General features: G+C 57.1%; 1 protein-coding gene across 1 annotated transcript in view; it reads left to right on the top strand.

The window, feature by feature from the left end:
* Positions 1–5,552: 5,552 nt before the first annotated feature.
* KCNIP3 (potassium voltage-gated channel interacting protein 3) overlaps positions 5,553–13,612 on the top strand; it is an 86,003-nt gene continuing 77,943 nt past the window's right edge. Inside the window, exon 1 of the mRNA XM_045446969.1 lies at positions 5,553–5,693. Within this exon, the coding sequence (XP_045302925.1) occupies positions 5,595–5,693 (99 nt within the window). The 5' untranslated portion in view covers positions 5,553–5,594. The remainder of the gene's footprint in view (positions 5,694–13,612) is intronic.

Below are 13,612 nucleotides of genomic sequence, written 5' to 3' on the forward strand. Positions count from 1 at the left end.
CGGCTTGGGATTTAGCAAACCACGGTTGTTTTAATCTACTTTCAGGACTGAGATGATTTGCAGTCCCTTGGAGTGCTGGTCTAGTTCCGGCTCATTTGTTTTCTGGGGGTGAATTCCCCTGGGGTCCCAACCCAAAGCATGAAAGAGTTGCCAGGCACCCCCTCCTCTTGGTGGGCCTAGTTTTTACCTCTTTAGTCCCAGAAGCTAACAGCTCTGCTCAGCACTTTTGGAGTGTCTTCTGGGGTCAGTGGTCCTCCCAAGGAGGAAGTAGCCCCAAAGCCACGTGTCTCTGGGTTTCCTTCATTTCCCAGATCTTGTCTCTGATTCTTTACTCCCTTGTTTGTTCTCTGATACCCCCAATCAAACTTTTTTTTTAGAAAAAGTCTATTTTGAGTAGATTTTAAGTTGTCCTTAGTTGAGAATTCATGCCAAATTACCTAGTTCACCCTGATCAGAAATAGTAGTTCTGCAAAATTAACTGATTCCTGCCCCCCCCCCCCCCCGCCACGACTTGGGAAAGGCTACATTTGAATTTAGAATCCAGAAACCTGGGCCCAGCCAATTGAACACTGTCCAAAGGAGATTAGTTTGGAGAATATCACTGTAGGCTCTGGTAACTGGGGATGGGGGTGGCACTCAGCAGGTGACAGAGAGACCAAAATAGCCACAGAGAACAATATATTACATATTTTCCCAGTTTTAAAATGCTGGGATCCCAAAATGCTAATCGTACTTTACGTGTGAAACAAAGCCCCTTTGTGGTCCCATTCTCAGTTTTCACGATGTTCCCTGAAGGCGATGGGGACTTTCATCCTTGTTTCACGGTTGAGCAAATGAAGCTCTGGAAAGCTCTGTGGCCGACTCAAGGTCTCACAAGTTAAAGCCAGACTTTGGGTTCAGGTCCCCTGATCCTGGTGGCCCTGGAGGTTTCCTTCTGGGCATGCTGCCGGTCCCCATTCCCCAAGGGTGTGTGTGGGAGGGAGGCCCTGTCTCCAAGGAGATTTGATCCAAGTGTCCTTGCTGTCCCTGTGGCAGCAGGGATGACAGATGGGAGGCCCTGGGAGTTCTGCCAGATGCTCCAGCCTGGCCGTCCCAGAGCACAGGCCCCGTGGGCCACGAGGGCCAGATTCTGCCAAAGAAATGCCACATGGGCCAGGCCGTCTGAGGTCCCAGGTGGCTGGCCAGGACAGTTTCAGCTGGCTCCAGTGTGCAAAGGAAGGGCCACATGGCTAGGGGCCAGCCCAGGCTACCTGAGGGGACAAAGAGAGTTAACATGTACTGAGTTTCTGAGAATGAACTAGGAAGTGTGCTAAGCACTTCACATGAATCGACTCAGATGCAGGCAGTTATTGACCTATTTATGGGTGAGAAAACTAAGGCAGGGAGACTGGGGATGAGCTGAGTAGAGGGGGCACAGCTTAACCCAAGGCATCAACTGATGGTGGCATTTCAGTCAGTATCTGAATTCTCTGGGGTCAACCTGAGGCCCGGCTCCGGGGGACCGTGGCCAGTGTCCGTCTTCTCCACCCTCCCAGAGTCAGGACCTGCTTTTCTCTCCTAGTGCTCAGTCTGCCCAGGCCTAAACTCCATGGACTGAACTGGGAGGTTGGTGGCCAGCCTGGTCCACATACCATGTGCTACCGGATTGAAGCCTCTTCCTCCTGGTCCCCCATCCTTCCTTGCACTTCCTGACGGTGCCGCTCCTGGAGCAGTGAGCAGTCACACTCCCCCGGCTTGCAAATGCTGACCAAACACTGCTGTACCCGAGAGGAAAGTGGGGTGTGCGCAGAGATGACCCCACCCCAGCCCTGACCTCCGCCCACGAGTGATGCCGAATTTCGGTGACCCGAACCCTCGCCACACTGAGGACACCCAAGAGTCCATCGCTGAGGTTAGACCAGGGAGATGTTGAGGTGAACTAAGTCCGAGGAGGGTGTGGGATGCCCACCCTTCGCTTCAAGCTTCAGAGAGAGCTTCACGGTGTCCCCTGCAATTTGGGAAATCCAGTGGACTGATGTCTCGCCTCCACCTGCGCACTCTAGAGAGCAGAAGACAGGCTGGCTGCTTTGCCCGCAGAGCCAAGGAGAGGCTCGCTGGCCCAGGTGACGGAATGTGCGAGGGGGTCAGTGTGGGCTCTCAGGCCAGGTCCCAGGAGGCTGCCTGAGGAGTGAACCGACCAGGGACGAGAGCCCCCTGGGGCCCACATGAGACCCCAGTCAGGGGGGTGGCCCGGCTCTGGGGCCCCGTGGAGTTGCCTGCAGGAGGACAGGTACAGCGTTAAACCTCCCAAACCAGAGCGCGGTTCCAGGCCGGCTCCTGTTCCTGCCCAGTCACAGCCCCCGCCACCTGCCGACCACAGGCGCCACCCTACCGCCAGGTGAAGTGATGGAGAACCGTGACATCTCCCCACCAAGCAGCTTCCTGGGCCCCCCCCCCCCCCGGGTTTCCATCCCAACGCCGGAGGGTGGGCAGCAGAAGACATTTCAAGGACCCGTGGAAGACACAAATAAGGTGACGGTAGCTTTGCAATTCCACAGCTGTGCTGGCTCAGCGTCATGGTGACACCCTGAGTGCTGTGGCGACCAGGGGGGCAGCCGACGTTTCTTGAATGCCTGTGAGGTGGGGATTCCACAGGTGTGGCGAGACTCATCTCCACCCAGGGGGGCCTTGCTCACAGACAGAGGCTCTTGGTGGGGTGAGGGCCCAAACCCTGAAACTGTACTGAGGATCTCAATCTCTCTCTCTCTCTCTCTCTCTCCCTCTCCCTGCATCACCCCCTTGACCAGGGGCCGGCAGAACCAGGGGCCCCCCAAAAAAGGGCCAAGGGCCAAGGGAAAAAGATATAGCCTGGGGGTTCCATGGAGTCAGGTTGGGAGCGCCCAGGGATGAGGGCTTTGAACTTGGGACTGGAGTGGAGAGAATTGTGAGCAACAACTGAGGAAGGTCCGAAAGACCCCAAGACTCCTGGGCGGAGGTGGGGTGAGTCCCTTACCAAGGTGGGACTGGCCACCTGAAGGTGCTCACCACTGCCTCCTCTCAAACGTAACCCAACGAAGCAGCCTTCCCCAGGGCTTACAATGATCCCTTCCTTTCCCCCTTCCAAATTCCCCCAACCTTGGGTTCCCCCTCCTCCGGGCCAATGTGAGGAAAACCACAGCTGAAATCCGTCAGGCTGAAGCGTCTGCAGCCCACAAGGCGAGGCTGTCTTGCAACCTTTCTTCACCTTTTTTGGGTCTGATACACTGCCAAAGAATCTTTGGAAACTCCCAGACTCCCTCCTGGGGAAAATTTGCCGGTGCCCGATGCCCGCCAGCCCACGCCTCGGCCCTGCTGAGGCCCAGCGAGGAGCCCTGCTCCTGGACGTGCTCCAGCTCCATTGCCTCCTGCCCTGTCTCATTCCTGCATTGCCCAAGGGTCCAGTGGAGGGACCCAGCCGGAAGGGCCTGGGGCTCCGGAATAGCCCTCAGGGCATGGGGGGAGGCGGGAGAGGGGAGGAAGGGGCACACGTGGTCCAAATGAGTGTCGTGTGAGGGACGCGTCCTTGCCAGCAGGCAGCTGCAGTGGGAGGTCCCCAAGGCCTGTGGCATGGGGGCCTGGCAGGGGAGGGCAGCTGTCCTGTTTTGTTGCAGCTCAAAGCTCCTTACCTTGGAAGAAAGCATCCTGAGTAGTGAAAGTTCAGTGGGCGTCCCAGGTAGCATGTGGGTGATTCTGCGGAGGGCTGTGCTGGTCTGGCCAGGGGGCTTCTTTGGTCCAGCCTCCTCACACGATGCCACGGGTAAGGCCAGGCCTACCCTGGACCACGTGGTAGGTGTTTTCTAGCTAATGTGTGGAACATACAAGGCGGGGCGGGATCCACCTGGTCACATTGGGATGAAAGGAACAGGCTCCGTGTACCGGCTCTGTCACTTTCTAGCCTATGACCCTGGGCAAATCCTGTAACTTTTTTGGGTCTCTCTTTCATCATCTGCAAAGTGAGATAATGGCCTTCCTCCCAAGGCCACTGTGAAGACAGAATGTTCAGTGAGTCCCTGCTTGTGGGCGCTTTCTCAGAATACAGGTGGAGCGCGCAAGGACTTGGCCCCAGAGAGCCTGGCCCCTGACAGCCTCTCACCCTCTTCCTGAGGCTCCTGGCCTGAGGTCCAGCCTGTCCGGCAGGACAGGACCCCTGGGCTGTCTCCTGTGCCGGAAGCAGTCTTTCTTGCCTCAGTGGGTCAACAGCTCCAGACTATTTTCCTCCCCAGAGGACCTGAAAGTTGGAGCTAATTGGCTGGCTAAAAAAAAAAAAAAAAAAAAAAAAAAAAAAAAGGAAAAGAAAAAAAGAGAAGGGAGGGCAAGTGCTCCCATGCATGCTGCAAAGGAGGGGGGTGTCTCAGGCTCTGTTTCCATGGGAACCACTGGCACAGGCTGACTCCTCGGGGTGCAGAAAAGGGAAACTTGGCGGAGGTTTTGGGCACCTGGCTCCTGGGTGGTTTCCCGGGACTGAGCAAGTGGCCAGGACTCTGCCCTCCTGAGGGGCAGGAAGGATCCCCTCCCCAACTCAGGGACCCTCACCCCCTTCCTCCACTTCCGCCATCTCCCAGTAGATCTGGCAAGGTCCCCCAGCCTCCCTGATGTGGTCCCAACCTCGGACCCAGCTGGGGACAGAGGACAGGCCCTGGAGAGACAGGCTGTCTTGGCAATATAAGGAGCTCAGGAGGGCTCCCCACTGCAAGGCCCCATGGGGGGTAAAAGGGAGGCAGTTGAAGGTGGAGGGACACACGAAAGAGCTGGAAGGACCCCTGTGTGTGACCCACATAATGTGGTCATGGTGGCTCTCACCCGTTCCAGTGATGAGCCCCCATCAGGGCGGCCACTTCCAACCCAGCGACCCAGAATGATGTCCCTAGAAAGGATGCCCCAGCACCAGGGGTGGCTGGAGGATGTCTGCAGGGCAGCTGGAGGGGCACCAGGAAGACCCCAAGCCTCGGTGGAGACCGATCCCTCTTCGCAGCCCATATCCCCTAAGATGACCCGAGGTTGTCTCTGTGTGGGGGAAGCAGGGAGGGGAGGGGCTGGCCTGTTCTGGAAATGCCTTAGGGGAGGCTCTCCAGGCTCCCTGCCCAACACCCCGTTGGCGCTGGAGCTCTCCTCCGCCACCCCCACCCCCCCCAGCGGAGGCTCTCTGCACCCACCACTCCACCCTCCTGTGACCAAGGTAGGGGAGCAGAGGGTGTGTGCGTTAGAGAAAGAGATAGACAGCGGGGGAGGCAGAGGGAGAGAGACGCCAGCCTCGCAACAGGAGCAGAGGGGAGAGCCAAGAGCCAGGCAAAAGGGGCTTCAGCAGGCTCAGAGGGAAGGATTAGGAACCATTTACACCCAGAGTGGGACAGAGAGCCCGGGAGGGGGACTGAGAATTATCAGAGAGGGGTGGGGAGGGAGAGAGGGAGAGAGGGGGAGGGCGGGAAAGAGAGTGAGAGGGAGGGAGGGAGAGGGATTGAGAGAGGCAGGAGGCAGAGCAGAAGGGGTGGAGCGGGGAGAAGCAGGCGGGGAGGGAGGGGTGGGCAGGGGGCGGGCGAGGAGCCGCCCGTAGCAATTACGTCTGGGTCCAAGCAAACATGAGGCAGCTGCCAGCCGGCCCGGCAGTCCTGTTCTCAGCTGCGAAGAGGGGAGGCCGGCAACAGTTTTCTTCAGCGCCCAGGATGCAGCGGGCGAAGGTAGGCGCCGGAGGGGCTGGGGGCTCGCTCAGGGGTGGGGAGCGAGGGCTTCCGAGGGTGGCCCGGACCGGGGAGCCCTGCTGTGCTTCCTCCTTTGACCTCGAGCCCTGGTGTCCCCTGTAGGGTCACTTTTGGAAAAGTAAATGTTGGGCTGTCCTGTCTGGGAGGCTAGACTTCTGGGGCCCCCTGTGGACTGGAGAGGCTTTAGGTGACTGTGGCATAGAAGTTGGACAGAGGAGGAGCTTGGGGTCAGGCAGGTGGCTGGTCCTGCTCAGTTGGGTCCCTGGGGCAAGTGCCAGGGCCGCTGACCCTGAGCCTGGGCCCCCAGCCCTTCGCCACCGGTGGGGGAAGGCTGAGTGCTGGGAGGGGGTGGCTTAGGCTTGAATGAATACATCTTTTAATTATTCAAATAATTCATGAACGCCACTTCCCGCAGGGCTAGGAGCCCCCTAACAGGGACACATGCTAATAGTTCCCACTCTGCGGGGCTGCTGGGAGGTTGGAAGAGAGCAGGCGAGGAATATGCCTGGGATAGAGCTCAAGAGCTAGTGGCAGAGTATTGGGAGGCTGAAGACTAAGTGAAGAAGGAGGGAAAGGAAAACAAGCTGAATCCCAGAATCCCACACTCAGAAAAATCTGTCCTGATGCCTTACAAGCTCCTCACATGTTTGGGACAGTCTTGCTTGGGAAGAAGGAAGAGGCGTCAGGCTTGGATCTGGCCGCTCATAGCAGAGCACCCCGACTAACAGAGGTTTGAACAGGGTTGGTCACGTTTCTCTCTCAGGCTCAAGTCCAGAGGGAGGCAACAGAGGGCTGGCACAGAGACCCCACGGCCAGCAGGGACTCAGGCTCCATCTGTCTCACTGGCTTCCATTCTTGAGGTTACCTTAAAGTCCAACATGGCTGCTGGAGCTCCAGCCAGCACATGTAGGCGGCAGGAAGTAGAGAGAAGGACGGGCAAAATGACTCAAATAAAATCAGGGTCTTGTGAGCAAGGAAGGATAGACATTGGGTTGACATCTTGCACTCTCCCCCGACCTTCACCTCCCCCCCCCCCGCCCCGCCCCCCAGAGGTGGATTCCTGCCTCTCTTTCACCCATGAGGACAAGCAGCCCAGAGTTCCAGGCCACACTTCCCCAGAGCCTGGGCCACCCCTGGCCTCTCTGATCCAGCTCCCAGGGGCGACAGGAGGACCGGCAGTGGTGATGACATGAAACCCTTCAAGCATGGCGACAGGGCGCGTTGAAAGATGCTTTCTCTCCTGTCATCGCGGATCCCCCCAGCAGCCTCCAGGGCAAAAGCGGAGAAACTTAGTGCCTTGTCACCGGCATATGTGCTCTGCACTCACCACACACACACACGCCACAGCCAGCACAGGTCCTGTGCAGGCATAGTACGCACCACACAAGCGTGCCCTGTGACTGCGCCCACAGCTGGCTTGTGCTGCACGCACGACCAGCCCGCACGCAGAGGGAGGGGTTTCTAGACTCAGGCCGCACACAGGTGCACGCAAGCCTGCTCCATCCACCAAACGGGAGACAGTCCTTCCTTTCTTCTGCTGGCCCTACCTGCCGGCGGTCACTCATTCCCTTCCCCTGCCTGGTGAGCAGAGTCCGGCAGGCTCCCAGGCCCCTGCGGATCTCACTGTGCCTTATGCCCGCCGGTGGCCTTCCTGTGGCTGGCCTGGCCAGAGACTGGAGCGGGTGCCAGGCAGGGACAGAGGTCCCAAGGGAAGCCACCACTGAGTCCCTCACCAAGGTCAGCAGGGGGACTGGGCAAAATAATCTTCCTCTCTAGCCGGGACCGCAGTTCAGAGCACAGGCTGGTGTTGGCCCGACTCCTTTGCCCTCAGCTGCCTGTCAGTCATGGTCAGTGGCTGCCCCCAATAACACCCCATGGGTCCCTTAGCCTCTCCATGCACTACCCAGTCCTTTGTGGATCCTTATGACGCCCCAGGAGGGCAGGCACTGCCACTGCCCCTTCCCCTTCTGCAGACACTGAGGCTCAGAGAGGGGAGCAGCCTATGCAGCGTGAACCCCGTGAGCTCTTAGGGGAAAGGAACAAACAGAACCACAGGGTCTCCCATGGCAGGCACGAGCTGCCGTCCTAGGTTTTCAGGGAGTGATGTCTTCGTGGCCCGGCCTATGCAATAGGAACAGCTATCTGCCCAGCTTCCAACCTTCTTGCAGGCCACTTACGGGAGGTGGGCCCGAATTTGCTCACCCACTTTCAAAGATAGAGATGAAAGCCCCGAATTGAGATAGGGTGCGAAGTGCCTCTGACTGTTGCCCAAGTGGGGTCTGAGAGAAGGGCAGGTTGAGGGGCAGGATCGCTGAGGTGGCGGCTCCTCCCTGCCTGGCCTCTCCAGCAGGGCCTGCACCTGCATTATCTCCCTGGACCCCCGTGCAGCCCACAAGGTAGCTCTTGGTATTGTACCCACTTTATAGATGAGGAAACTGAGGCCTGCCCTAGATTGCCAGCTGAAATGTGTTATAGCTGGAATTCGAACCCTGCTCCCTCTTACTCCAAAGCCCAGTTCCCTAAGGCTTGGTGGGAGGGCTGGGGACGTCCTGGGAAAAGACTACAAAGGGAGAGTGGCATTCTTGTAAGCAGGAAGCTGGGGGAGTGCCCCATCCCAGCTGGGGGCTGGCTCCATGGGTTTGTGGCCCATTGTTCCTTCTGAAAACTTCAGTGAGCACACAAGCCAGACCCCACCCCTGGCCACGTCCCCTGGTTTAGCCATGTGACCTTGAGCCAGCCCTAGGTCCCTTTCCGGGCTGCAAATCCAGAACTGCAAAGGAAAGGATCCCAATCTTTCGAAATCAGGATCCCTTTTCTTATCAAAATCTTCCACAGGAGTGGGAGGTGCTCAGCTGATTCAGGCTGGCTTGGGGCCCATCTGCTCTCCCTACCCCACTCCAAGGCATCTCTGGTGACGCCCAGGAGCAGCTGTGGAGCCCTGAATGTGGCCTCTGTGAGGGAGAAGGGCAACCTTAGTTTCCAAGGCAAAGAAAGTAGAGGAGAGAGAACTTGGCAAGTCCTCTTAGCTGGCCCTCCAGACAAAGGGCAGGAAGGAAACAGGACAGGAAGGAGGGCATAGTGGGGGGTAAGTCGCTGTGTACTGTGCCCCCACCCAGCTCCCCATCCCCAGCTGATGTTTCCCTTGAACAGGTGCATCTGTCAGCTGCGATCAGCCCCCGTCCTAGAGTGCCACAAAGCAGCCACATGACAGGGAGAGAACCAAGGGGGCTGGCAGGTGCCAGAGTTGGAGAGGGGGAGCTAAGCTGAGCTTTGGCGGGACAGCCGAGAGGGGGCCTGTCCCACCTCCCAGTTGGCCCAGCCTCTCCTCTCTGGTCTCCTGCCTCAAGTCTCTGTCCAGCACTTCCCCCCTCCCCCCCGCCGACCCCAAAGGCATGGGCCTGTGCCGTGCTCAGCCAGGCAAAGCCCACACGGGTCTTCACTGGCCTCATCTCCAGCTCTGCCCCCGCCCCCTGGCACGCACCTCCAGGGCAAGCAAGGGGTAAACCCGAGTCCACCTGCTGCTGGTGCCATGCCCCTGCGCCCAGCCCACCCTGACTCTGTTTTAAGATCCTCTCTCAAGATGGGCACTCTATGGCCAACTCCACCCAATTGACCCTGTGGGCTTGGGCGGGGTCCGTCCGCTCTCTGAGGTTCAGTCTCCCCATTTGGTCCTAGATACACTCATAGCCTGTGCTGGGCCCTCCCCCGAGGTCGGTACCTTGTGCTGCCCAGTGGAGGCTGGGGGTAAAGGTGGGGGGGGGGGACACTAGCAAAAGCGCCAGGAGGCAGATCTCATGCTCCATCCCATATGTACACACATATGCCCACTGGCTTGTTACAGAACAGAGCCCCGTCTCCACTATTTGGTATTCAAAGGGCCCTGGCCAGGAGACGATGGTGGCCTGGGGCGATAACATGGCTGCACCTTATCGGCTGTTAACCTGACTCTGCATCAGGAAGATCTGGGCTCATACCCAGCCCCTTCATGCATTAGCTGTGCGTCCTTGGACAAGTTAGTTAGCTCCTCTGTGCCATGGTCTCCTCATTTTCCTGCGGGAAGTATCATCCACCTCCTAGATAAATGAGATCCTACACCAGCCTGTTTAGCACAGCCCGGGCATATAGCAAGAGCTCCATAAATGGTTGGAGTGTCAATGTTACTATTTTCTGAATCCCGAGCAGAGCCTGGGAAGGGCACTCCAGCAGGAGAATGCTGTCAGTGATCAGGTCAAGTCCACCCCTGGGTTAATGGGACACCCTCATTGCCTACACAGCAAGGGTCAGGTGGGGAGCTTGTGTCCTAGCCCAGGTGGCAGCCATCAGAGGAAGGGCAGGGACGACCCAGCCCTCCCCTCCCCTGCTCCAGTGCGTGCGTGCGTGCGTGCGTGTGCAAGTGTTGGCAGGGACTCGGGACAGTCTCAGCTCCCCCCTCACAAGGCTGGCTGCCTGGCCTGCATCTGTAGGTACCCAGGGGTGGGTGGAGAATCGAGGCTCCCCAAAGCCTCCCCACCCCAAATCCCTGGGGCCTGCACGACACGACGCCCACCGCCATTTCCTGCCATCTGTCTCAAGTGATGGAAATAGAGCAAGCAATGAGGAGTGGTTGCTCAGTGAGCCGCCTGCGCTGCTGTCCCCAGGACAGGGTTGGGGGCGGGGGGCAATCAGCCCCACATCTGAGCAGCTCTCCGTATCCCCCCAGCTGACCCAGACTTTGGCCCTGAGGCAGCCTTCCTAGGAGGGAGGCGGGGAGGGAGACTGAGAACCTGAGAGCCCTTCCTCCCACAGACAAGGTCTAGAACTTCCCATTTGGTGCGATGAGCCCTCTAAATCTTGGCTGCACTGTCAAATCTACTGAGGAGCTTTATAAAAATAGAGCAGCCCAGGGGCGCCTGGATGGCTCAGTTGGTTAAGCTTAAGCGTCAGATTCTTGGTTTCAGCTGAGGTCATGATCTTCCCGTTCCTTCGTGGGTTCGAGCCCCGCATCCGGCTCTGCACTGATATCACTGAGTCTGCTTGGGATCTTCTCTTGCTCCCTCTCTCTCTGCCCCTCCCCCACTGGCGCTGTCTCTGTCTCTCTCGAAATAAATAGATAAACTGAAAAAAAAAAAAAAAAAAAATAGAGCAGCCCAGGCCCCACTGAATCAAATAATGTGGCCCCCAGGCCGCCAGATGTGGGAGAGGCTGCCAGGTGATTCTGATGCGCAGCAGCTGAGCAGAGCAAGTTGGATCTCTCTGGGCCATCGCTTGGCCCTGACCCTTGCCCTGGGCAGCAGACCTTACTCGGCATCAGAAGGATGAAGACTATTGATAACCGTGCTCCTGCCGGGGTTTTGTGTATGTTCCCTCATTTAACCTTCCCCACGGTCCTATAAAGGCATATTATTATCATCCCTATTTTACCGATGAGGAAACTGAGGCTCAGCACGGTAAAGTACTTTGTCCAGGGCTGCCCAGCCAGGAGGTGAGGACCTGGGATTCAAGTTCCTGTCTGGCTGACTGCAGACCTCTTCCCACTGTACTTGGTGGGCTGAAATAACATTAACCTCCCTGACATCCCCCTCCCTGGCTGAGCGTGCCTTCTAAGCCAGCATCCGGTGGGTCCCAGTGCTCCTTATGCGACCATTCATGCTATTTCTCACCCATAAATGTCTGTAAATATTTGGGGGTCTGTCTTTCGCCCGTGCATTTCCTTGTATGACATGACCTGGGAGGGAGGGAGCCTGGATGTTTTAACTGGGGTTTGCCTCCAGCCATGCAACCCCCCCTCCCCAACATGCTTCCCCATGCGCACAGGCAACCTCTGCCAAGCCGCCTCTGGGCTTCACTTCGGGGGTTCTCTGGAGCCCAGCTGATGAGAACCACGGAGACAGAAGTAGTTGCTTCAAGGTCTCACCTGGGTGCACCCCTAGTGGCTTGACCAGATGGGCTGGGTCCCCACAGGATGAAGCTGTGTCCCCTGTGCCCGGGGCAGTGAGCAGGGCAGCTGACCACAGGGAGTGGGGAGTCACAGGTGAGATGTGCTGGCCCAGGTTCTTGTAGTTTATTTAAAACGATCTGGCCCCTCTCTGCGGTGTGGTGAAAACTCTCAGGTGATGGTGTTCCTAGTGGAAAGTCCAGATATCACTCTGGGGCAGCTGGAAGGCATGAGGGGGTCGGTCTGTTTCTTCGTCTCCATGGTGATAGGTGTCATAGTTACTGAGGAGTCACCTCGCCTCCCCCCACCACTATCCACATCTATAGCAGATCCTAAATACCCACTAATATCCAACCCCCCAACCCATTCCACTGCCTGGGCCTGGCTCAACACCCCCTCTTCCTCCCCCGGACTCGGGCAGCCCCGCAAGTTGGCCTCCTCCTTCATTGTCCCCCAGCCTTCCTCCATACTCCACTGGGCCACCTCTCTGGAACAAATCTCACTGACCCTAGCTGGGACTTGAGAAGGAGAGAGGAGTTAGGATCAGGGTATGCCCTGGCAGGAGGAGGCTGTCCCAAAGCTTCCAACCGGCAGGTCTGAGAACCATCTAGAACAGTGCTAGCCAATGGGAACGTAGCGTGAGCCACAGGTTTGTGTTAAATGTTCAGGTCGGCGCATTAAAGAAAGTTTTCTTTAAAAAGTGCAATTATTTTTAATGTATGTTATTGAACCCAGTGTAAATATTATCATTTCAATATATAGTTAATACAAAATGATTATTTTTAAAATGTTTATTTTTTGAGAAAGAGAGAGAGTGTGTGCGTGCACAAGCCAGCAGGGAAGAGGCAGAGAGAGAGAGGGAGAGAGAGAATCCTAAGCAGGCTGTGTGCTGTCAGAGCAGAGCCCGATGCTGGGCTCAAACTCATGAACTGCGAGATCATGACCTGAGCGGAAGTCAGATGCTCAACCCACGGAGCCATCCAGGCTCCCCTTGAGGGGGATCTTGAAATGGTTATTGTAAATGGAAAGAGGGTAGCTGTTGATGAAGTAGAAGGTAACCATAACATTGCCATGAAGCAACAGCGCCGAATTCCACTCCCCACCCCCACCCATCCCCACGGCCTGCTGGGACTCTGAGCTGGAGCCACACCTCATCTCTATAAAAAAGGAGGTAAAGTGGCGCCTGGGTGGCTCAGTCGGTTAAGCGGCCGACTTCGGCTCAGGTCATGATCTCACGGTCTGTGAGTTGGAGCCCCGCATCGGGCTCTGTGCTGACAGCTCAGAGCCTGGAGCCTGTTTCGGATTCTGTGTCTCCTTCTCTCTCTGACCCTCCCCCATTCATGCTCTGTCTCTCTCTGTCTCAAAAATAAATAAACATTAAAAAAATTTAAAAAAAAAAAAAAAAAAGGAGGTAAAGGTAGAGGGGCGGTCTGGGTTCCGAGTCTAAGTCATCACCTCTGCCAAACCAGAGGGAAGCCTCTCCCAGGTGCCCAATGGCACAGCCCCACCCCTTGGAACCCGGACCTCCAGCCAGAGCCACCAGGACAAGTTGAACAGTTAGGTTGACTCCTCATTGACCTTGAGCGAGAGAACACACACACACCGCACGGAGCCAGGCAAGCTTGGTAAGAGGGTGTGAGAAAGAGCCTATTACAGGACTTGGCCTTCAGCGGGGTGATTTGGAGGAGGGTCTAAGGAACCTCAATAGGTTGATGTGAGCATCACATACGCGTCTCTACACAAACCCAGTGCCTGGCCCGTAGCAAGTACATGGCCAGCTTGATGTCCTCTCTGTCCCTCCCTTGCTCTTCACAGACTTGGACTTGGAAGTGAGCTAAGACCTGCTCCTGACCCATCTGGCTGGACAGGAGCTGTCTCAGCGCGGAGTTGTCAGGGAATGACCCTGCCCACCTGTGGTCTCTGCCCTTGAGGGACCCTGTGGACTTCAAATTAGGTTGAGGTCCCCAGGGTCAGCTTAGGGCCA

The sequence above is a fragment of the Leopardus geoffroyi genome, chromosome A3, assembly GCF_018350155.1.
Source record: "Leopardus geoffroyi isolate Oge1 chromosome A3, O.geoffroyi_Oge1_pat1.0, whole genome shotgun sequence".
In the NCBI taxonomy this organism is placed as follows: Eukaryota; Metazoa; Chordata; class Mammalia; order Carnivora; family Felidae; genus Leopardus; species Leopardus geoffroyi.